This window comes from Calidris pugnax, unplaced genomic scaffold (assembly GCF_001431845.1).
Source record: "Calidris pugnax isolate Ruff unplaced genomic scaffold, ASM143184v1 scaffold18, whole genome shotgun sequence".
Classification (NCBI taxonomy): Eukaryota; Metazoa; Chordata; class Aves; order Charadriiformes; family Scolopacidae; genus Calidris; species Calidris pugnax.
In genome coordinates this window covers 17,160,808-17,185,290 of record NW_015090812.1, presented here as the reverse complement: position 1 = coordinate 17,185,290, position 24,483 = coordinate 17,160,808, and the positions used below count along the sequence as shown (strand labels likewise).

The 24,483-nt window shown below is 40.0% G+C and overlaps 2 protein-coding genes across 4 annotated transcripts in view; both read right to left on the bottom strand.

Annotated features, from left to right (window-relative positions):
- The window catches only part of FNBP1L (formin binding protein 1-like), a 54,867-nt gene extending 54,457 nt beyond the window's left edge, over positions 1 to 410 (bottom strand). For all 3 annotated transcript variants that reach the window (XM_014939022.1, XM_014939021.1, XM_014939023.1), the window contains exon 1: positions 202 to 410. In XM_014939022.1, the coding sequence (XP_014794508.1) occupies positions 202 to 225 (24 nt within the window). In that variant the 5' untranslated portion in view covers positions 226 to 410. The remainder of the gene's footprint in view (positions 1 to 201) is intronic.
- A 10,575-nt stretch (positions 411 to 10,985) lies between these two features.
- DR1 (down-regulator of transcription 1) lies at positions 10,986 to 22,911 on the bottom strand. Its single transcript, XM_014939372.1, has 3 exons — positions 22,277 to 22,911; positions 17,233 to 17,396; positions 10,986 to 13,943 (listed from the first exon to the last, which is right to left on the bottom strand). The coding sequence occupies exons 1-3, from the start codon at positions 22,494 to 22,496 to the stop codon at positions 13,797 to 13,799; spliced, it is 531 nt and encodes a 176-aa protein (XP_014794858.1). The 5' UTR covers positions 22,497 to 22,911; the 3' UTR covers positions 10,986 to 13,796.
- Between the last annotated feature and the right edge of the window lie 1,572 nt (positions 22,912 to 24,483).

The window sequence follows — 24,483 nt, the reverse complement described above, 5'->3', positions numbered from 1 at the left end:
AGCGGCTGATGAAGGAGGAGGAGGGGGGGGCGCCGGGCAGGAGTAGGCGACGAGGCCGCGGGTCTTTGTATCCCGGGCGGCTTCGAGGCCTCCTCGCCCTCACACCCACCCCCCAGTAAAAGCGCTGACTCACGCCCAGCGGAGAGGCGGGGGCCTACACCCCCCCCCCCCCCCCCCCCGGCGGGGGGGGGAGAGACTCACCCACAGCTCCGTGCCCCAGCTCATGGCTGCTCCGCGGGGGCAGCGCCGGCTCCAGCGAGAGGCGACGGCGGGAATTAAGCGTCGGGCGGCGAAAGAGGGTCCCGCCGGGCGGCGCCGGTGCCTTCGGTCACTGGGGAGAGGCGGCGGCAGCGAGGAACGACGGTCGCTCCCAGCTCCAGCTCCGCCTGGCTCGGGGAAGGGGGGGAGCCGCGGAGGAAACTGGGAGAGGGGCGGGCCCGGCTGAGGCGGCGGGGGGACGGGACGGGGTGAGGCCGCCGCGGGGGGGGGGGGGGCCCCCCCCCCCCCCCCCCCCCCCCCCCCTGGCGCGGGGGCGAGGAAGAGAAATAAACAGGGAGGGATTTTTTTTTTTTCTCTTCCCCCCACAGGTGTGTGTGAGTAAAGCATAAATGGAGAAGTTAGGGAAGGTGAGGCTGGCACCTGAGGGGAAAAAAAACCAACAAAACCCATTCTTAACGGAGTAATTGGATGAACGACAAGCACTGAACGTGGGGGTTCAGAAACCCCCCTCAGAAGAGGGGGTTTCCTCAGCAACTAGAATAGGAGGGGTGCTAAATCCTCGTCAAAAAGTGATGTATTTTTTTTTTCCAAAGCCACAAACAGAAAGCAAAGGCTTTGAAAACCAGCTGAATTCCCCTCTCAAGGCACCAATTCCGAGATTTTCCTCATATTTTTAAGTAAAATTGCTTCTATAGGCTGCAATAAAAACCTCAGCGAAAACACTGCTGTCTTATTTCCATATATAATGAAACAAAAATTACTTAAATCCAATTATTTTTTAATTCCCAAGTCACCTTTCAGGTAATGTTGCTTTGCATCACACTTAATTTAGGTTTAGTCCTGTTTTCTATATGAAGGGAAAACACGAATTCTTCCAGATCGATACGAAAATATTAGAGTATTTCTAACACCAGAATTTATCAAAGTAAGCAAATGAGCCCCCAGATCAACAACGTGATTTCTGGAGTGAAATGTTTAATCCCATTACACAAGAAATGCATTTGGTCTGTGGGGATCCACAAAATGAATGTGTGCGCCACACGCTGTGGTGGCCTACATGTATGTTTTAGCAAGCTGGTGGTCACATAACCCCCAAATTTTAGGCTCTGAAGATTAAACTCCACAGTTGGACACACTTCAGTCGAACTCCGACACATGAACTCACTTTCTAGATCGCATGCATTACTGAAACCATTCACCAGGCAGAATACATGTATAGGATTTGTGTAATGAAGCAGAGATAAATAAATTATAAAAACCAATGAATAATATATATTTGAATTCACTCAGTTTACATGCCTTTCAGGATTAGGAAAAATAATTTCCATTAAACATTGCAAACTTCAGACAACTTTTTGCTTAGCTACCAGTTCACCACACACCTTTATACGATTCTTCAAAAAAATAGTCAGATAATACAATGAGATAACCTAGTTCAAAACATAATTAAGTAAAAATTAAAATAACGTGCTCATTTTATATGCTTTTTAATATAACTTTTAAATTAATACCCATGCTATAACTTGCTGCATATGTATTAATTTTAGAAAGAGGGATTTCAAAATCTTAATCATGCATTAAGTAGAATTCATATTCTACTCTGTTCAAACCAAGGTTTATAAACATACCAAACAATCTGGGCACCTTTGGTTTTGGATGCCGGATTTGGCACATTTTTTTTTAAAAAACATAATTTTGAGAAACAAATGTACACTGAACCTTATTGAAGTGAATTAGAAGTCTACTGCTGGCTTCAGGACAGCCAGGATTTTATACTCTCTGATCATTTCAGGAAAACTCATCTTTCCAATTGTTTCAGCGTAGATATCTAAAAATTAACCCTAAAAAATAACTTTCGATTTAAAATTTTCAACCTCAGAAGTTCCAATGGAGTTTTACAAATTAATCTACTGGAAAATGTATTCTGAATTCTGGATATATGAATCTGGAAGCTTTGCAAGTCACACTTACTTGGCCCTCAGATTTGAAATACTGGCCTTTCATTACATGCAACATACATCTAGGGAGTTTCAAAGTGTAATATATATTTTTATATATATATTAATATTTGTGGTTGGATGATTGATACCCAAACCCTTAGGTTCTTTTATTTAACTCTAATTTAAGAATTAACTAATTACTCCTATTTCTGCAAAATGTGCAAGGCCAACACTCTCAACATGTCAGGATTTGTTTTCAATTCACAGCAATATAAGAAAATGGAATATTTTATGGTGATCTCTAGCCATTTTAGGAGAAGGAAACTGCAGCCTGTATCACAGGTACATAAATACAATACTTAGTTTCTCAGCGATGCTTAAAAAGCCTAACTCTGGCTAATGAGAGGTTTTTCCCAGGACAAACAGGATTGCTACTTTCCATGCAGCTCTCTTCAAAAAACATCTTTACTAGCCCTAGGGTAAAGCAAGCGTCAGGTTGCAGAGATTCTGGGTAACTTCACAACCTCCAGAACAGGTTGAGAGGGTTCCCTGAAATACTGTGTAAAATAGGATAGGCGTTAATCACAGCAGCCTCTGGGCTATACCTCCCTTTTAAGAGCATATGCACACTATAAAGAGCAGCAGTCAAAAAATATTACTGAGCAGGCTCTGAGTAAGCTAGCACCGAAGTAGGAAACAGTATCGTTGCTACTGCAGTCTGGCTAATTATTCATGTTCAGAGGTTAACAATTAGACTTGGGAAGCTAGGCTGATTAGGCCAGAAGCTGTACACATTAACATACTGTTTCTGGGACACAACCCCGTGTGTCTGCACAGAAGCACGATGAGCCATTTAGCTGTATCAGCTCATTCTCAACTAGCTCAGATCTTGGACCTTCATTGTGCAACACAGGAACACCCCTAGAGAATTAGCACAAAATCTGTCTCAAAGGGTACAGTTCACAATTGCCTGAGGTACTTTACCTGAAGAAGCAATGGCTATCAGCAGCAAGTGAAACAGACTGGGGAGAGTTGGACAACATATATACGCTACAGGGAAATAGAGGAATGATTCCTTCCAACATTCCTGGAAAGGCAGTAAATATTTCTTAAGCTAATCTGGACATTATTTTAAAACATAAAAAAACCACAATGTAAGTTTTAAAGTCTGTGTGATACAGGATAAAAACCTTTGTAACACCTTCTGTAGAGTTTTCATATTACAGGATTGAAAAAACCTGAATTGCAAGGCCTGTTTCTTGCCAACAGATTTCAGTGGCTTTATTGGTGTTTTATTTGAAAAATGGGCACAACTGTTTTCAAGACTGGTTTCTGATGTTCAGTTTGCTTTTAAGTATCAGGTACGTATATGAAGGTGTGCATTTCACCTTCACTTAAACTAGGAGCCACTTCTTCATCGGTAAAGAGACGATCATAGCTCATTGCAAAAATAAACTGCGAAGGTAAGAGACTGGAAGTTAGTTAAAAGACAAAAAGCACTTATCTAAGTTATCACAGAACCTGGAATTCATAAACAATATAACAAGACCATGTGATCAAACCAAATTTAACTCATTAAAAATAGAACATGACTTAGCAGCATAACACTTACGTTACCCCATTTAAGCGCAGCGAGAAGTGTGACAGCAGGTCATCGTTCCACCCTTTTCCTTTCCTAAATCTTGCTTTTGGAGGTTCCCATCTATCTCCTGAACTATGCTCTCCTCCAGTTCACCGTTTCAGGACGAGGAATGACCTAGCTGTAAGATGAAGGAAGGAGTCTACTGCATCTCCACAGGATATTGCTGGAAATGTTACAGTTAATCATTTAGAATTTTGACACTGTTTCCGTTATCAGGGATTGCAACTGGCCCCAGACCCAGAAGTAATTACACAAATATTACCCTACAGATTTTTAGTCTTCTAGTGACATCCTTAAAAACACTGGTCTTGCAAAGAGAAAAAAAAAGATTAAAAAAAATTCTCAGTAAAGGGACTCAAGAGTACATTAAAGACATCTTTAAGTAATTTTTACACACAGCAAAAGCTTTGTGATAAATTACATTGTTCTAGTATCCTTGTAAACCACTAGCATTTTCTGGAAGATGATGATAACTTATTTTTAGCTTAGAAAATGTACTGTATAGCCATTTTCCCCATCATTGACTAATTAATGCAGGCTTTAAAAGAAAACTGTCCAATTTTATTTTTAGACTGAATCCACATCATTCCATTTATTACAATAGTATTTTGTTAATTCTGTTCAATTCTCAACAGAATCTTCTTAAGTTTACAAGTGTACCTAAGGATATTATCTTGGCAGAACAACAATTTGCATGATTAATTTGGAGTGGCAGAAAAGCTGTCTGGCACTCCCTGTGGGCACGCTTTCTAAAGACAGAGCAGCTTAGCTTTCCATTGCCACAAAAATCAGCAGGACCAAACAAATTACTTCCAAATATCTCTCTCTCAGTGTGAGGTGCCATTAATCCTTTTCTATGCTAGCCAGCAGTCTCTTTGTCATATTAAAATTGGATTTTTACTCCACAAAGAAAATGAAGTGTTGCAAAAAAACTAAGTATTATCTCTTTCACTTCAAAACCAAAAGGATTTGGCTCCCCCCACACTTTACACATGCATTTCCCCCATCACCAGCACTCAAAGTGCTCTGATTTTTAAAAATACTGATGTTCATAATGCCTCCGTGTGGTGAGTGGGTAATCATTACAGCTCAGGAAATACTTTGAGACAAAAGAATAGCTGTCTTGGACACTTCAGCTTGTGCTGGGTTCTCTACAGACCTCCCCTGTTTCCCAGAGGCTGGTTATTTAACTGTAACCAGCAGTATGCAGAGTGTTTGTAGCTGTGCCTCTGACTTGAGGCTTACTTCCACAGGGTTCCTATTTTAACTATTAGGCAAAATAAACTTGACAGTTTTACTCCAGTAATACTTTAAAAAAAAAAAAAAAAAGCAAAAAAACTTGCAGGAGACTGTATTTGTTAGACCACACCACCCCTGCTTCAAGGCAGAAGGAAAACTGCACTTACTAGTGCAGCCTCACCCGCTGCATAGAGTGACCTAATCCTAATTTTTCTCCTCTCTGAATTTTTGTGGGAACTGTACCCAGTTTATATAGCAGAAGAAAGGTATGTTTCTTCTTTTTCTCATCTCACCAAGCAAAACAGAAAGACATCACCAGCAATGGGATAACAGAACTGAAAGGACACTACTTACACCAGCTATAAATAGGAAGAAAATGAGAACTTCCATCTGCTTTTGTGAAATATCCTGTTCGCTCTTTTTGCCTGTACTATAGCCAAGAGCACATCTTTCCATGCCATATGTAGCAGAGAAAATGTGGTGTCAATCAGCATCAACTACCAATATTCTATTTCACAGGAGTTTGCTTTCTTTCCAGTGAAGCAAGACCATCACATGATAACTTAGCATTTCCTTTTGATAACATATAACTGTATCTCAAGCTGAAGGCTGGAAAATTACAAAATATCAGGGAATACCCAATAAATCATGATCTCAAAATATAATTTGCATGAGTTTCTTGCATTTACTGGCTTAAATACTATTAAATACTAGAAATCCATTTGCTTTTATTGCACACACTTTCAGACTTATATAAAGACATAAACACCAGGGCTTTGCTACCTTAATTTCTGATATCTCTAACTCACCTAACCCATGTCTTCTCCATTCTCCCACCAATCTGTGCATATTCCCTAACAATTAAAAGAACATTAAACCATATCTAATATGCGAAGTTAGGTATAGCTATGGTGAATTCTGAGAGTCAAAATTCTTCATTACCATATTATCTACAGGCATAAGAAATATTAGTTTTGAGATAACAACCAAAGACTTGAATAGTAACTGCTGTCGGCATGGATTAGCTAGCTGCTTAGAAGCAGAGTGTATGGTTTGTCATACCCTATCTATACTGAAAGATGGAGAATCTGTCATAGTACTAATTCAAGCTGTAGACAAATTAATAATGGATGAATGCGTAGCTAAGGATCAGTACTGCCCATTTTCAGACTTGCCAAAATATTTTACTATCATCTGACTTTGAACTATGACCAGAAACACAAATATATGTGCAGTTGTGCAAAATCTGCCCTAACATTTGAACATAATCACTATCCTGGGTTACTGGTTAATCTTATTAAAGGAATCTTAATTTAAAACTGGTTTATGGATTACCACTGTAGTCTATAAACCAGTTAACAGGTTCACAGTAGTTTCAAGCCATTTCATGAACTTGGCAGCCACCTGCTGGCGAGCGGAAGAACAAGCAGTACAGCATAATGCCAACCTGTTCTGCGGTAATCAATCAGATCCTATTTCATTGAATAAGGGATGAGTTACATTAATCTGAAACCGAGGTGGTGAACGATCCCTTGATTTTCCTACCTTCCATACCACTGCAGGTCTAGACTCCTCTCTTTTAAAGGATTTCATTTCAGCGGTTTAATTTCAGGTGTCCCTCCCTTCTTATTTTAAATCTGTGGTGGTTCCTCCTTTTCTCATGAGAAAGTTGTTGTCCACATTGCATAATACCACATTTAATTGATGCAAAAAATACTGTCAAACGATCACAGTCTGGAAGGAAACTCAAGAGTAATTCACATATCCAAGAAAACTCTCTTCCTCACACTATTAACCACCTTAAAAAGACAGGAATCAGTAAATAAAACAACAATGGGAATAGGAACACAGTGTGCTGTGCATAGAATAGGTATAGCACCAAGCAAATCTGTTACCATTCTATGTCTCCCTCTTACATTAATAAAGATAGCTACCACTCCATTTATCATTCTTATTTGTTCCAAGTGAGATTCTGATCAGAGACTAACTGCAGAAATTTTCAAGTAATGCCAAAGAAACAAACAAACAAAAAAATCACTTGTTTAGGAAGGGATTTTATTTTTGTGACATATTTTTGGAGCTCTATTTAACTGAATTAAAAGACCAATGCCTGCTCTTTGGACTTAAATGGCAGATCAAACCTAGCAGGTAGCCAACTAAATCCTAGTACGAGTCTTTCCCCCCACACCCTTTTTTTCTATTTGCATATTCTTCCCTTTGAGACATGGTGAGATGCAAAGGGAAGAAGAGACACAATTTCTAAAGACTATTTTTTTTCCTCCCTAACACACTCATCTTCTAATAGCCAGAGTTTTTCTCTTCGGGTTCACCACTACCTCGGGTACTCTCCCTCGGGTACTCTCCTTATGTCCACGTCTCCTCAGCTGATGTATTCTTTAAAAGGAAATACACAGAACACAAGCTGTGTTGCTACTACCTTTATATCTTGAATAACTAGTCCACAAAAAGACGTTACCATGTCACTATTTCCTATGACCTTTTTTGACACTAAAAAAAGGCACCATGTTCAGCGCCAAGTTAAAATTTTGACTCAGTTTGATGACTAAACTGCCCCTCTGGGTTGCAATATATTATATTAATAATATATATATACTGGGTTGCAGTATATATACACCACAGAGACAGGTTACAAAAATATATCCGAACACAGATACATGTGAGGGTAAAAAAAAAAAATTATTTCAGCATTCAGAAGCTTTATTCTGCATTCATAAAGGAAAAACTTTTAAAATATGCTATTATAACACAGTCAATGCCAGATATTTTATTTTAGGGCAACATTCATTCAATTCTCAATCCCTTTTTCAGATCATTAAAGCAAAAACACAGTTAAAGCAATCAATGAAATGCCCTCTCCCCGTAGTCTGCTACTACGGTTCTTCCCACAGAACTGTGTGACTCATGCCCTAGATCCTTTCCACCGCAGAAGGGAAGCCAGTGCGTTTTCCTCAGGGAAAAGTTAGAGAGTGGTTTTTGTCTCAGAACTTCACCGCTTTTAAAATAGGTAAAATACCTTTTCCAAGATGTGGCAAAACGTTAACTCACTAACAGCAGTGACAGACAGTTTAGCCCTGTGTTTTCACATCCTGCAGAGAGAAAGAAGAAACATCTTTTTCACATTGTCAAAAATTACCCCTTTCACTTTAATGATACAATATATTATGATAAACAAATATAATTTGTTTAAAAAGCTTTAGTTTTATTTAAATTTTATTTGGAACTATATTTTATAAAACAATTTTATAAGCACCTCAAAAACCGTAAAACTTTTGTAGAAATTAAAACTTGATTGTTTCCAACAGGTTTGAGTCTCAAAACATTAGAACATATTGAAAGCAAGACAAGAACAATAATTTAAGGGTAATGAATTTAGTTATATACAACTTACCCAGCAATCCCAGACAAACTACCATAGGTATAAAATACATAACACCATCAGAGAATATGGAAGATGTGCATATTTAAGAAGCCACTGTCTTTAAGTTTTGAATTTGACCTGCTTATAAAATAATTATCTACGCATGAAAAGTTGTACCAGTTAGCTGTTTGCATTACAGTAGGGGGAAAAAAAAAATAATTGCTGTTGCTCATATTCTTCCTTCAACATACACATTTTCTAACATTTTTAGAAGTGAAGTCTCCTTTACTGCAGAGTGGGATGGTGCAGACTTTTAGATCTTTTTGCATTAGTAACACTGCCACTGCCCTGATAAATTTAGTTCTCTTCCACAGGTTACACTGCTGCCTGAGAAAACATATTCGTACCTGAAACAGAAAGGACATTTAATTTGATTTCTAATTCAACTGTGGTTTTTCACTCTATAGGTGACAGAATGAAATTTGAACACAACATTAATGAAACCAAGTCCTGGGCCATAACCAGCAACCCAAGCACTGTGCTATTACAAATACACGCTTTCATCTCTGACAATGACTTTTATAACAAGTCTGTATGTTTTCCCAATTACTTGCTCTCTAGATGAGTCACCCTCATCTCAGATGAGTTCCATGTAGTCTGACATGAAGATAACATCTTTTTCTTCTACATAGTGCACCACTTTTTAGTTCTGTAGCATGTGAAAGTGTTAACTTCAAAGCACAGCATGGACTGTTAAAATACTGACATTATTACACTGGGCAGTGTAACATTGCCTACGCCTAATTAATGCTTGTACAATGCTTTGAAGATATAAAAGTTATTGAGTCTTAACTGCAGTGAACTAATACCAAAACTGGACTAATTTCTACTGAAATTAGTGTGGAAATTGTTTCAAGTTACAGCACTCCATACCACTACGCATACTACTACACCAACAACATTAGTTATCCCAGGTGGGGGCTGAGTGGGAAGGGGAGAAGTGAAGTCCAGACCTTGCGATGGTGTGATTCTCCTGCCTTTGATGCCTATAAGAGTTCAGTGCCTCTAGTTTAATATCCATTACATTCTTTGAAACAAGAAAAAACAACAACTCTAAAGCATTACAAAAGTTAGCCACATGAAGATTCAGCCCTGAAATTAAATGTAATCTTTATATAACTTAATACGCCTCTTATAAATCTTCACTCCAGATATGTAAAGCATAGTAGCTCTTCACATTTAAAACCCAGGAAAAAGGAAACAGGTTGTACTAAGTACTGTCAATCCTTACGTGAACATTTGGTTCAGGCTGTGGGACAGAAGTCTTCATGCTGTATTCCTGTAGTCAGCATGACAGTAAGTCACAGGCAAGAAAAATTACAACCAAACATCACCTTCCCCAACATCTGCTACACATTTCTACCTAGGTTATTCAAGTTTATGCTAGACTCATCCATACAGCAAAACCCATACTTATGGCATTTATGAATGATTGATGTATGGGATCTGGCGTATCCAATTGGATTCACTGCTTTGCTGCAGAAGCCCCACTCCCCAAGTACGGGCTCAGCTGCATCCTAGCACAGTACCACAGAAAAGGACAGCCTGCAATTCAAGCATTCACTAGATCAGTTTCTTTCCAGGAATGCACAGCTCTAGCATGTTTGTTGCCCAAGAACTGGGTAACTACTTCCATTATTAAATTCTCAAAATTACTAATTTCTGTAGCTATGTTTGCATAGAACCAAACCCACTGATTTCAACCAGGAAAGAACAAACAAACAAAAAACAACACAACAACTAAGCACAAACATCTGTTGAAAAGGAACTTATTATTACTGATTGCCAGCAAACCTTAACTGGCTTAGGCTAAGCCTCACTGATACTCCTTTTCATCACTGAGTTATACCCCACATACTCTAGTCACAGATGGCACAATCGTTGAGCAGACTTTTAGCAGTCCAAGGGATCAAACAGCTAAGCTATCTAATTTATCTGTAAGCAAAATCCATCTCAACACTGCCCAGTATCCCACTGATGTGCTCCCACTGTGTAAGCCCCAAGTAAAACTTTTCCACCTTAGACAGATTAATAGTGCAATACTAAAAGTAAATTTAACCACAGCATTCTTAACCTTTCATATTACACTTCTCCTTCCACATTGTTTTGTGCACGGTTTAAACAAAATGGCAATCCAACACTGGGAGACTAAAACGAGATGCACATTTCAGAGTAAGGATTTTGCTGTTCCACAACAACCATTAAGTCACTTTATGCCCTTGACTTGGCACTGTTGCAAAATTATGAAAAGATCAACACAGTCATTATTACACAGAGTCCTCCTTAATGGAGGTACTTTTACAAAATATGAAGAGCACCATTTATGATTGTGGCTTCCGAAGACTTTTTCCACCCTTCCAGTGTTTCAATACCAAAACTCAACTAGCCACATTTAAGCAGTGAAATCTGAATACCATTTTAAGTATTTGATGTTTAGAATCCTTAAGACACTTCCTTTAAAAGCACCTCAGTGTAGTAAATACAACTATATTCATTATCCACAATGTCATGCAGACATACACTTTATTAAAGTAACAGAAAAAGATTTTGCAAGAAAGTCACTTAGTGAAAGCACTCTGAAACAGACTGGTGGAATAATTATTATGGAAAGCCCACAGATAATCTCATCAACTCAATATTTAAGAAACGGACACATCCTTATACATGTTTCTTCTGAGACAAAGCAACAATACAGTTCATTAACCAAACTTTACACTGTATGTATCTAGTGTACCAAAAAAATCAGTGGTACCACAAATTCAGAAATCTCATCTTCACTGAACAGCTAGTACATGGAAGCACAACAGGAAAGTAATACAGAATTCTTAGTTTGTTGTAAGATCAGTGAAGATTCTCCCCCTGCAGCTGCCAACATTTACTTTTCATACTTGAGGTGGAATGGCTGAATATGTAAAGTAGTCTCTAAACAAGACGATCTACATGAAATCAATTCAAGAGAAGACTAACATATATTCTTACTTCCGTAGCCTCTGCCTGTAGTCTGTCACTTTGTTCAGTAGCTTATACCTGATCTACAGGGGTTTTGCCCAACTTTAAGTTAAGAAGGTCAGGTTATAAAAATGAAAAATGCATATACACAAAACACAATTCCCAAGAGGAAAGAGAGCAGGTCAAGCCCAGAAATATTGTTTGCAAGCAGTAACAACCCCAGTGAACAGCAATGCCATCCAACAGCACTCAGGTTGCAAAGACTTTGGTCACAAGAAGTGTTCAGTGGGTCAAAATAACAGCAGAGTTTAAGTAGTCTCAACTTTTTTCTTTATAAATGCGATGAAGACGACAGACTATTCATTAAATATAAAAGCAATTTTATAAAAACACATCAGAATTTTATTGCTTGAAGAATACAGCATATGAAAAAGCACAAGAATGTCCAAAAGAAAGGTCACAAGGATCCAAACATATTACACCATACATACCAGATGCAGTAAAATGTTAACCTGAATTCTGCATCAGAAAAGAAGGGTGTGAAAATATACCTAATATTATTTAAAAGGAAAAGACTCATTTAAAATAGAAAGTGTGAAGGTGTTACAGTACAAATTAGAAAAGCCAACACTGCACATTAACATTGTATCACTAGACTAGATTTTTCTACCTTTGGTACTTAAACCTTTACAGAAAACCACTTCCTCGGTCAAACCTTGCCTAACATATTTCATATAGTATCCATGAATGGTGTTTTGTTTTTAACTTAAACATTCAAACAAATACTTTTATGAGTTTTCACTGCATTAATGTTCACATTTATTCAATATACAAATGTATTTGATGCATCTCAAATTTAAATGAAAAGTCACTACATGACTGAGATCTGAATATGTGCCAATTGTACCTTGTTCAGATCTTTATGTAAAAATGGGCACACCATTGTCTGTTTGCATCCTTGCGTAAACAGACTGCTGCAGACCTCCTCAAGAATTTGAACTAGAGCAACTTGCTGAGGACATAAGTTAATAAAAAACAATCCACATTGTTTGAGAGCTATGGGATCATCTACAGCAGCATGCAAGTGGCTTTTCTAGTCTGCTCAGATTAGTGTACCAGAAGATATGCCAGTATTACTTCAAGTAACACATTAAAACTCAGCAATGGACACTACTGTGCTTTATTTCAACACAGAGAACAGCTGCTCATCCATTAATCAACAGAATTTTCAAATCAACTATCAAAACGACTACTACATCACTTCTGTTCCATGTATTGCTGATCACTCTTGGGGAATAGTTTATCAAAAACCCAGACTTACCTACGAACCAATTTGAATGAAGAGAATGTTATCTTTCAACAAGGTATCTTAGCAATCCAGTGGCAATCTAGTCTGGAGAATGTTAGCATTATGCTGACAACAATGACTAATCAAGGTTAAATAAATTCCCTCTTTTATGGTAGGCATGCTCTTAGCTTCGGCTTTTGCTTTCTTAGGCTTGAATACTTAATCATTCCCAGTTACATCAGTGGAACTAAACCAATTTTGTTTCAGCAAGTTCCAACTTTATATCTCAAAAATATGAATAGATCTGGACTACAAAATACCATCAACAACAGTTAACGTTAAACTGGAGTGAAATAATAGCAGAGTTAGTTCTTCAAACCAGGCAGTCTTTGAAGTGAAATAATCAGTTAGGACTGTCAAAGGATGTCATAATAAAACCTTGGGTCTATTTTTTTCACCCCTATACAAAAAAATGACTGAATTTGTACAACTCCTGTTAAACATACCTTTACCTAGCTTTGTGAAACTGTATCATTTTCAAATTTTAACAAGTGTGGTATCTGAACATATATAATATTTATTGCCATATACAGCCTCATTTTGAAAAGAACTAGGAATTCAGACTCTACCATGCTGAACTCTGCTTTTTTTCCCCGTTAGCAGATTATGTCTACTGTACCACTCCCCCCCAAAAAAATTAAAAATTCTAAGTAAGATTTTATAGTTTAGTTAAAAGGGAAGAAATGCAAATGTGGATTTAGAGCTTTTTGTATAAATCTCCTATATTTTATAAACTCGTTGTTTATTGTAACACTGTTTATTGATCAAATAAATGACGCACTGCTATCTAAAATTTCCATATACACCATTAAAAATCCAAAGTTGATATGATACTGAACCTTAATCTTCAAGAGTTCAAAAAAAGACAGTTTATACATGTACAGCACACAACAGCAGACACCCCTAGAATACCAACTGCCAGTCCATTATGCATACAAACTTACAGGTAAGCATTCATTTCACTGTTTTCATTGTGCAGGAAAAATATTTCTTAGTAAAGACAAACTCAGCTGGTGAATTTCAGATATCATCTTCATCATCTTCATCCTGAGAGGATCCTGCCTGATTGGATGCACTGGCTGAGGCAGCAGCAAGCTGTGCCTGTTGAGCTGCTTGTTGCATCTGTAGCCATTCCTGTTGCGCCAGTTCTGCTTGCTGTTGTCTAGCCTAAAGACAGGAATTTAACTGTTAATGCCATACATAGCTTCTGAAGAGTCTCTGGAGTACTTTATCTTTAAAAGCAGTTTTATGTGCACCTGCAGATTCATTTTGTATAATTTTTATTAATTGTACATATAAAAACACATCTAGAAGTACCTTTATTTGTACCAAGATGTTTAGCTATATTCTCTTTCTCTGAAGAGGCCATCACTTGGAGATTTATAGTTACAAAAACAAAAGGCAAGAGGTAGTGTATTTAAGTTCCATTGTCAGGATTGACATTAAGTTCTATTGTCAGAAGCTGAACCCATTTCCTAATGGAAAAATTGAGGCAAAGCAATGGAAATTTTTTTTTTCGATTTCAAGGGATCTTAACACTAAATCACAGTTCAGAGATAAGAACAGCCCTAGTTTGTTGATTACAAATACTAAAATTTGCAATTATGAAATCATCCAGTTGTACCACAAAGGCATAGATTATTACAAAAATATGAAGAAAGCCATTATCTTACTTTGCTAAGCAATCTTTGGAAAACAGAGCAATGCAAGGTCTTCTCAAATTCAGGTTGCAGATTGAGGATGGCTTTGCTACAGAAAGGTACAGTCCTTTACTGAAAGGTAGAAGACATTCTAACAAAACATTTCAGATATTTCAACTGGTGACTTCTCATTTTTCTATCTACCATTTCCACTTGGTTTTCAGCAACTACTGCCGATTTCAACAGTATTGAGTCAAAGTTAAAACTTCAATTTTTATTTTGAGTGAACATTAGGATAAAGTTCTAAAGATTAAAAATCTTCAGTCGTCTTTACTTTTCTGCTTTTACAAGTCATCACTAGGAAATCATTACAGTCTTAATTTTCTAATCCCATTGCACTCACTGAATTTTCCTTTTTTTTTTCCCCAAATCATCAACAAATTTTACAGTTTTGCAGACTTCAAGGTGCTAAAGATGATGCTTTGTAAAATGATCCAAACCAGTTTATCTACTTCGCGAAGTGAAAAAATGGGAGTCTTCTCTTATTTTAAAATAAGTATTACATTCCCTCAGTCTGTTCCAGCATTAAAACACTTTTACTGAGCTAGAAATCTCTTCTCAATTAAGACTTTTTGGTATTTCAGAATTCAAGTGGTAGTGAAGTTACAAGGGCTGGAAAACAATTTAAGACATTGAAAAGTTTTAAACAAAGGAAGAGAGCAGCATCTGTACGCACAGGAGAGGCATATTTATCACACATAAGATAACAATAGGCCTCCCTATTGACCCTGCTACAATTAAGTTTACTGTACACTCAACGAGGCGATACACATGCACGCACCAGGTATCAGAGGCTCAGCACTTCACACTGGATGGATCCTCTTGTCAGTGCCTACCCTCACTGTCATATTTATAATGATACCACTTAGCCACATACCAAAAATGGAAAAATCATTGAGTTGTATTGACTAAAAAGCTTTATAAGTATCTGGTAAATGTAACTCATTTATCACACAGACAAACTTTAGTGAGGAAGCCTCAAAAAAAAAAACCAACTAAATCTGTTAAGGCCCTCATCTTGCACAAAAATTTACAGACATGCATGAACATCAGGATAAGCCATTCCACTGACTTCAAATATCTACAATAATCCAAGCTATAGGCAAACATTCATAGTATTAACAGGCAAGTATTTTAAAACTAGAGCAAGACGACAGCGTTAGTGTCATGCTCCAGAATACTAACAAGGTTACACAAGTGCATGGTCCTGTATTTGTGCTAACCATTTTTAAGAATAAGTACAGCACCTCCAACAGCATATCACAACAAGTATTTTTGAAAAATGAGACTGCCATCGTTGAACCTAAGCAAAGACTTCCCTTATTACCAAAGATTATTTAAAAAAAAAAGTCAAACTTGCATGCATTGCCTTAGACATTTAGGCAAAGTTTTGTAGAATTTAAACAGAACATACCTCAAGGGGTCATTCCTTAGATAAAGTGTGGCTTACATAAAACGGCTGTGGCTTCAGCATTATTTTTTTGTTGTTGTTACTTAGGAGCTAGTACTCCCTTAACACACCTTATCTTTGCTGCTTTTTCATTTTGTATACCATGCTAAGTTATTTGAACAAAATGGTAAGTATAAAGCAGGTATCAAACTGGGTATTATTTGTAAATCTCACCCTTAATCCAGAAACATCCATATTGGTCGTTTTAATGTTCGTACAGGCAAACAAAAGTTAGGCACACATGAATTTATCGTAACTACTTCACTGCATGCTGACAACAGCTACGTGCTAAGCTGAAATTTTAAATGTCTTAAAATTCATCATGCAATTAAGATTAAAATAGTTGGCATGTTGCAATATGAAAAAAGACAGTTATTAATTGTTTCAGCAAGATAGAAGTATAGTGAAGGGGAAAGAAGGTCACAGTAATCAGGCATGTTAACACACAACTGAATAAGCATTTTCACCAGAGGAAATTAAAGTAAGCAAATTGAGAAAAGACAACTCATGCCTCGGGTAAGAGGAAAGAAATCCAAGATAATTTTCACATCACTTAGTTTAGAGAATGGTCTCCTTGTCAAACTAAGGAAGAGTAGAGAGAAAGATGGTGTAGAAAGATAAATAAATAGAATTGGGTTTTACTTTGTGAACATCTCTGAGTTTAATTGACTATTTGGGAAAGCTGGGAGAGGAGAAGGCTGGGATGAAGGAAAATGTGTGTGTGCGCGCACGCACAGTATTTGCAGGCAAATGCTTTTCCTATGCCCGAATTGCCTCTTTAAAAATTCATGCATGAATTCACTCAATTAGAGTCTAGCCAAGAGTAAAGGAAGATGAGAAAGGACAAATTAGAAATTTTGAACAATTAAATGTTTCTTTCAAAGCCTAAGAAATAACATTTGTGCACTGATGACCAGAAACAGAAAAAATACTTTCATTTTTAATGCATCAAAAGTGGTAATTTCCTAGAACACCAGCTGTCATTCTTTTATTTCCTCAGCCATGTAATTCTTGATGTATTCTCTGCAGTAGAATGGCAATACGTAAGTAGCAGCAAAAAAACATGCTTTTTAAACTTAAGAGTATAAAATTTGTTTGTATATATGCCAAGTGACAGGAGTAATGAGTAGCAGCATCTTACTTGTTGACTTTACTTTCCCCAATTCAAACAGGCCAAGGTCAATAGCATCATAGATGCCACAGCAATTCACAAGGAAGGTGATACTTCTTGAGGTGTGCATATGTTTTTGTGGCACTAGATTGGCAGCATTAATTATTCCAACCTCATCAGTATTGCTTCACTTACTTTTGCAAATAATTCCTGTTGCTGCCTTAGAAGCTCTTCTTCTGGAATGCCGAGGTTCTCCAAGCGTGAACTGGCCTTTCTTCTCTTTAGTGCTACTGTTTTGCATTCTTGTAAGACTTCTTTTACTTCACTGATATAGGAGCCAAATCCCAAACTTTCTAGTGCTAGAAAGAAAGAGAGAAAGAAAATGCATTGTTCATCTTTTACAAAGCTTTTGATAATAGATACTGATTTGTTTATTTAAAAGATTAAAAATAAAAGTAGTAAGATATTTGATCGGTTTTCTATCACCTGGTGAAGAAAATCTGTGTTCATAAGAAGACATGACAGCTATTTTTCCCGTTTCTTCTCCTATGTCATTTAAGAACGCATTTTCTCAGGCTAGAAAAATTAAGTTTAGTAAAGTACAACCAAAGAAGTCTGCACTTGCAAAGGATTCACGACTGTCAGATATTTTGCTAAAGATAGGCATTATTCTTTAAAAGACATCTTTCTCCCATATTCAACCTATCAGAATCAAGCAAAATTCATACAGCTACGAAGTACTTCCTATCTGGATTGTTAATCTTTCATCTACCAGGGATTCTATCTTTCCAGTTTTGTTGCAAGTCTTCACTAGAAGGTAAATTAGCAACCTATAACAGATCAAAAGCATTGCATGTAAAGTGATCACAGATCTTTTATTAAGACAGAAATAATTATTACCTTAAACCTATGAATTTTAGCTTTTGTCTTTTAATACCTAATTTGAAGTGCCAGTTACATACTTACATACAAAGTTATATAAAACTATGTATGAGTTCTTTATTGTTTTGTTTCTCAACAGAAACCTTTTTATTTATCTCTACATGAAAATGTATGCAGCAACTAAAACCTTGCATTTTTATCTGCACAGAGAAATCTGAAATGCAGCTATATCCTGCAACAATGTTTTTTTTAAAGAATGCAAAACTAGTAAAAAGGATCATAAAAACCCAGGTAGAACATGTGACAAAAGGCACACAGCTGTTTCCTGATTCACCATTTACTACATGATGCCTCCACATACACACACCCCAAAGTGCAACCTATTACAGAATACGCTAGAAATATTACATAAACACCAATTATACTAGAAACAAGTCTCAGCTTAATAAAACACCTAGTTCACTTCCAGGATTTACACAAATCGGTTTTCTTTATAGAATGATAATTGTTTTAACCTTTATCTTACTTTATTTTAACCTTACATCACAAGGTATTAAAGAATAGCACTAAAATAAAGTGCACAACAGCAATCAACAACTTGTTATAAACAAGCTCTTAGTTACACTAACTCAGAGTATATACTAACAATTTTGTAAGCAACCTTTTCCTACCCATAATTACAGCAGCATGTCATTGTATCCTACACCTAAACAATAACCCAAAGGCATTCTGTAATTTTTCAACTTCCAACCTGTGCTCAAGGAAACAATTAATACAGTGTCTTCAATAGGGCAATACAGTACAGCTGTCTAGTCGTGCAGGACTAACATTCCTTCAAGAACATTTGGCAAAGGAACTTACATAATACCCATTTCTTAAGAAAAATAAAGTTAAAAGACAAATTGATTTAGAGATAATCAAATTACTTCAGAGACAGTATGTCAGTTGAGCCTCAGCCCACACACAGACAGACACTGGAAACACTTTTTTCAACTAGCCCACAGTTTCTATGAGAAAACGTATGATATAACCAAGGCAGACTTGTACAGTTGCTCAACATAATAAAGCTATGAAAAACCATGTATGCACCATAGGTCTAGTGCATCAAAATCCTGCTGGCTGTGAAACGACTTAAGAAATTTACTATCCAGTTGAAGCACATCAAGGCTTTACAGGACACATGCATGGAAGAAATACGAATCCCTTTTACCAGCACAGTGCTAAAACATGAGACAAGTGATCACTACTTTAGCAGAGCTATTGTTCCACCAAAATTCAGAGTCTTTCCATTTTTTGAGTCTGAAATCTACGTATCTACTCAGATACTGAAAATTTGGTATCTTACTGAGGGTATAATGATCACACCAAATTTAAACAACTGAATTTTAAAACACAGTTTGTCAGGGTTTTGGGTTTTTTTTTGGCGGGGGCGGGCACTTTTCATATTTACAAACACCAAATCACAACTATCTTTTCCCCACTTTCCTCCCACTTTTAACAACTGCATGAAGGTGCAGATCTCCAATTAATCAGTCCATGGAAAGAAGCTATAGGATTTGCCATCAACCCACAGACTACCTTACTGCACAACAGTTCTATGTAAACCGAGTAATCAACTTCATAAAAATGGTGAATTTAACATCTCACTATTTTCAGAATTCAATAGAACTTTAATCCATCCTAAAAAGTCTGCTTTGCCATGACTTGTATAACTATCAAATGAAGTTATTTCCTGTTCCAGTGCAGAAGGATATTAATTTGCTTACTAGACTCTCAGACTCACAACTGGGTTCCTGATGGTGAGATGCAACAATAAACACAGAGACTATCTCCACTTATGACTATTGCGTAGCCTTGGTGCCGCTGGGTACTCTCCAGGGAAGCTGCTGTGCTAACAGTGAGGGCCTGGCGCAGTCTGAGTACATCTACCAAATCAGACCTCTCATGGGATGCAAGAAGCCTCTGCTCTCCTTTCCCTATGATGTTGACTGCACTGTGCCAGTCAAGTGTTTGTGCTACCACACAATGAAACATGGCAGGCTTCCATCTATCTGAAGGGTAACCCAGTGGCCAGGGGAAAGACTTCTAGCTTAGCATGTGGCCACACAATCATTTTCACTAGTGCAGCAAAGGAAGGGTGTCTTAAGCACCACTGCTGCCAAACACCTAAGTACAGTGGCAAGTGGAGTTTCACATTACCTCTAATACAATCCAATGGTAGGGTGTCACCAACCGCAGTGCCTCTTTCCCCTTCCTCCCTCCCAGCAAAATACCCTTCCCCCTTCTTGCTTCCAACCTAGTAACTTCTTGTTTACAGGAACAGCCAGATCAGCAAACTCACCTGACGGAAAACGGAGCTCCACCCCAGATTCTCAAAAAGCAACAGGGTCAGTTGGATCAGCACTTGCTAGATCCAGCTCTAGGGAGGGTACAAAAAGATTCCTCTTGGGAGCAGCCTGTGTTTAGATGGGACCAGGTGTGATGTAAGGCCATTAACCTCATTTTACTTGTAAATGAGCTGGTTTAACCATTTCAAATGAACAAGATATCTGGCTGACCACAAGAAACATATTTCGATTACTTAATTTGCTAGCATCATTGTCATGGAGCTACATTAAGAGGCAGTCAACACATCAAGTGTCTAGAATGTATGCAGGTGGATGAAAATGCTATGCCTATATGCATTTAACCACTGTTTCCAAAATTAGTGATCTAAACTCTCACACTTCACAGAGGGACCACCTGCCAACTGACCAGCATCTGGAAGAAGCTAATAGCATATATACATCCCTAAAGATAAGAACAGCAAAAAAATTCATGAGCAAATCCTTCCATCTCTAGAGCATTACAAAAATTGATACATCTCCAAAGTCTTCCTTAGTAGTATTTGACTAAAAAGTACAGGAAGGATTATTTTCAAATTAGATCTACCTCTAAAATCTGGTAACACAAAGACATAGAATCCAACGAAGTATTTGGTTTGGGACCACCTGCTGATAATATGTACATGCACAGGTGCGTATATACACACACATTTCCCTTTCCATTTGTTTTCAAAAGCAAAAAACCCAGACTAATCCTAGGGCAGCAATAGATTAAATCTTTCATACATGGATTGTTTATTGCTCTCAACCTTAAAGATCATGTCTATTCCTGTGTTAAGAACTCAGCTCAAATATTCTGATGGTCCTTTGGGATAAATACATGGATAGCTTCTTCAAATATACTTCCACATGCAAGCACAAGTTTTACTCTTTACATTCTGAGCTTCTATATTGGAGTTGCTTTGCTAGGCTTCCAGATACACACGTATTTTATTTAACATTAAAGCTCATACTCATACATGCTACATATTTTCTTTTGCTATTCATAATCCAGTCAAGTACTTGAAACTTGTTACAATCCAAAGGAATCAGATTTTTTTTGTTTCAAACAGAATTATTATGAAAAAATGTAACAATTTTTAAACTAACTTGATACCGTTGCAGTCCTGAAAATAGCTCTACTGCAAATGCTACTATCTTTACCAGGCAGCAGAGTAAAGTGTTTTTTCACTATTACTGCTGTACATCTGTTTGCAGCAGATACTGGTATTGACCACCTTTGCTTAAGCAGCAAAGGATTCCTGAAAAAGAGATGCCCGTTGCAGAGTAAAGGATGAGGCAAGGGATCTCCCTGTTTGTGCAGAATTTAAAGAAAATTAAAAAAGAGACAGAGAGAGAACACTTCATTTATTCAAGCAAGGGGAAGTGCAAGTCAGCAGCAGAAAAAGATGTGAGGTCATAGGTCACATTTAAATGCTTTATACAACAGATACAAAAACTTAATTTTAGACAATCAGACTCCAAAGATAGCCCTAGAGGAGTATTTTACTCTGTAGAGAACCCAGACAGGGTGATTCCGGATTAAAGTATAGGCCCCACATACCAAATCACACCTCTTTTGTCAGTCTCCAATTAAAAAGACATTTAGTAAGCCCAGAATCTCAAAGCATACTGTAAAAGAAAACTTCATAACCTTGAAAAAACAGACCTCATTTCACAGGTATGAAAAAGACAAATGGATTTGGTGACTTCACTCAAAACATCACAGACTTCACTGAACCACAAAATGAGGGCTGGTCCTGAGCACACTCAACCGTCACTCTAACCACACAAAGACAACCCTCCCTCGCAACGCGACTGACAAGCCAGACAACACATACTTTTCCTCCAGACCCTTAGCAGATCTCTGCCTTTTGTCTTTTACGTAGCTACAAGGAACCACAGAGGAAGAAGTCGCACGGGGGCAGGAGCAGCCCAAAGGCTGAGAGACCCGTGTCGCACCGGGCAGCGGCACACCGCCTCCGGAAGCCTACCTTGTATGACATGCTCCGGGGAGATGGTTTTCTTCTCCGATTTGTTGCAGATCTCGTTGGCCTCGGAGGAGATGAGGTGGATGAATTCAGTGCAGCAGTTGACCACCAGCTCCCGGGCGTCGTTCGCCACGCGGACGTTGGGCAGCGTTTCTTTGATCATCTTGTTGATAGCAGCCCTAGGGATGGTGAGGTCGTCGTCGTTTCCCGACGACGAGGCCATCCTGGCTGCCGCTGGCTCCCCGACAGGCGCTCGGCTCCCGCGCTCACGGGCTCCCTCTCAGCCACGGCGCGGGGCTCCAGCGCGCAGGGAGCCGGCCAGGGGCGGGCGCTGCCGCGGGGGGTCGACGCGGCGGAGGGGACCGCTGGACGAGCGGGCCGGGCCACCGGTGAGCGGAGCCGGGAAGCGCTCCTTCGGGGCTCAGGGCGCCCTCGGCCGCGGCGCCTGCCACTGCCGCCTCTGCCACATCCTCCGGGCGCCGGCGCCGCCGCCTTATGAGCAGCCTGAGGGAAGGCGAGACGCCAAATTACCCGCCGGCAGCACGGCTCGGCGCCCTCACACCTCGGCGGCGGCGGCGCCTGGCCCCACGGTGAGGGCAGCCGCGAGGCGGAAACGCTCTGACTGCGGGCTCGACCTGCGAGGGACGTCGCTTCCGCCGGAAGCAGGGACACGCTTCCGCCGCCTGGCCCCGCCCCCTCCCCGCGGTGAGCGCCGGAAGCGCGGGCGGCGCGCGGCCCGTGAGGCGGTGCCACGTGTGGGCTCCGGCCGCCTCGGCCCGGCAGGGCCCGGCGTCTCCTCCGAGAGCTGCTCCCTGACCCCGCCGCGGCGCCGCGCTTCCGCGGCGGAGAAACGCCCAGTAGGGCAGCCCAACCCCGAGGCAGCCAGGCCTAAGCCATCCTGGGAGGAAAGGGGAGGCTCCCGCAGCAGCCCGCGCCGCTGACAGGCTCGGGGCTTCTCTGGACGTCTCTGCCCAGTCCCTAACCCCGCGCTGAACCCTCGGCCGGCAGCGGCCCAGTCCCTCTATAGCTACCGCCGGGTGCGGAGGGGGGGGTGGCAGTGCTCCCTTAGGCCTGGCAGCACGCTGCTGTCGCTGAATGCCTGCCTTCCCCTGCGCAGCCCCGCCGCTGTGCCCCCTCTGCCCCATCCTTGCAGCGATGCTGGGGTGCGGGCACCAGCCGGGTGCTTTGGAGAAGGAGGTCTGGGTTAACAAGTGGATCATAAATGAAGTATCTGGCTCTGCTTCAGGCTCTGTCCTCCAGGCACTCCCCAGCCTGCGGTCTGTGTCAGCCAACACAGGGCACGGGAACAACCACAAAACCACGGATGAAATGCAAAGAGTAAATTTAATCTCGATACCTTATGAAGCAGGGGATTTCTGAAGCAGCACCTGGGCAGAGGCATACAAGCAGGAATGTGGGCACCACAGAGCTTGATCCTTGTTGGAGAGAGCGTTCGAAACTGCCGTTCTCGCCTGTATTTCAGGGATTGAAGCAGGCATAGTTTGCCACTGTATTTCCACCTTGATCTTCCCTGACAACAGGGCGGGAATCTCAGGCATGTCTGATAAGGTGCCTCTTGAGTCCATCAGAGGCTCGTGTTATCTGAGTGTACATGTTCTACTTGTCGAGCACACAAGACTAAACAACGATTAGTGTGATACATGTGTTTTCCAGCACCCCAGATGCAGGTCACTTAAGCGTGTTTACAGTCCTGCTTACCCACCTTCCATTTCCCACACGGTCCTAGGGAGGTCCCTGTGCACCCCCACACCTTGGGCCCCTCCAAAGGGTCACAACTGCAGAGCAAGCCCAGCATTACCCGACGTGTGTGATACCCACAGGAGCTGCCCACGCAGGGGCTGCTTGGCTCCCCTCAGCTGGCCTTTGGGGAGAGGCAGGGCAGGGCCGCGGCAAGTCCCAGCACGGAGTTAGATTCAGGCTTAGTAAGAAAGTATCCAAGGAAAGAGAACACCAATTCCTGTATGCCCAGTGAGCTCCAGCCAGGCTCTCCAAGTGAAGCCAGGGCTGCTGCTGGAACGTGCTGAGAAACTGCAGCCCAGAGGCCTGAGGGGCACTGGCCCTTCATCTCAGCCTAGGGCAGCACCCAGAGGCAAGGCTGGAGGTCAGAGAACAAAGATGCCATGCAGGAAGAGCACTTAAATCCAGGCCCCCAGCTTAGTCACAGCTGATTTGTAGGACTAGGGTGAGAG

Coding starts and splice junctions, on each gene's coding strand:
- DR1 (XM_014939372.1), bottom strand. CDS start 22,496: ATGGCCTCGTCGTCGGGAAACGACGACGACCTCACCATCCCTAGGGCT. Junction 17,397..22,276: donor CCCGGAGCATGTCATACAAG/GTAGGCTTCCGG, acceptor CTTTCTTTCTAG/CACTAGAAAGTTTGGGATTT. Junction 13,944..17,232: donor AACAGGAATTATTTGCAAAA/GTAAGTGAAGCA, acceptor TCCTGTCTTTAG/GCTAGACAACAGCAAGCAGA.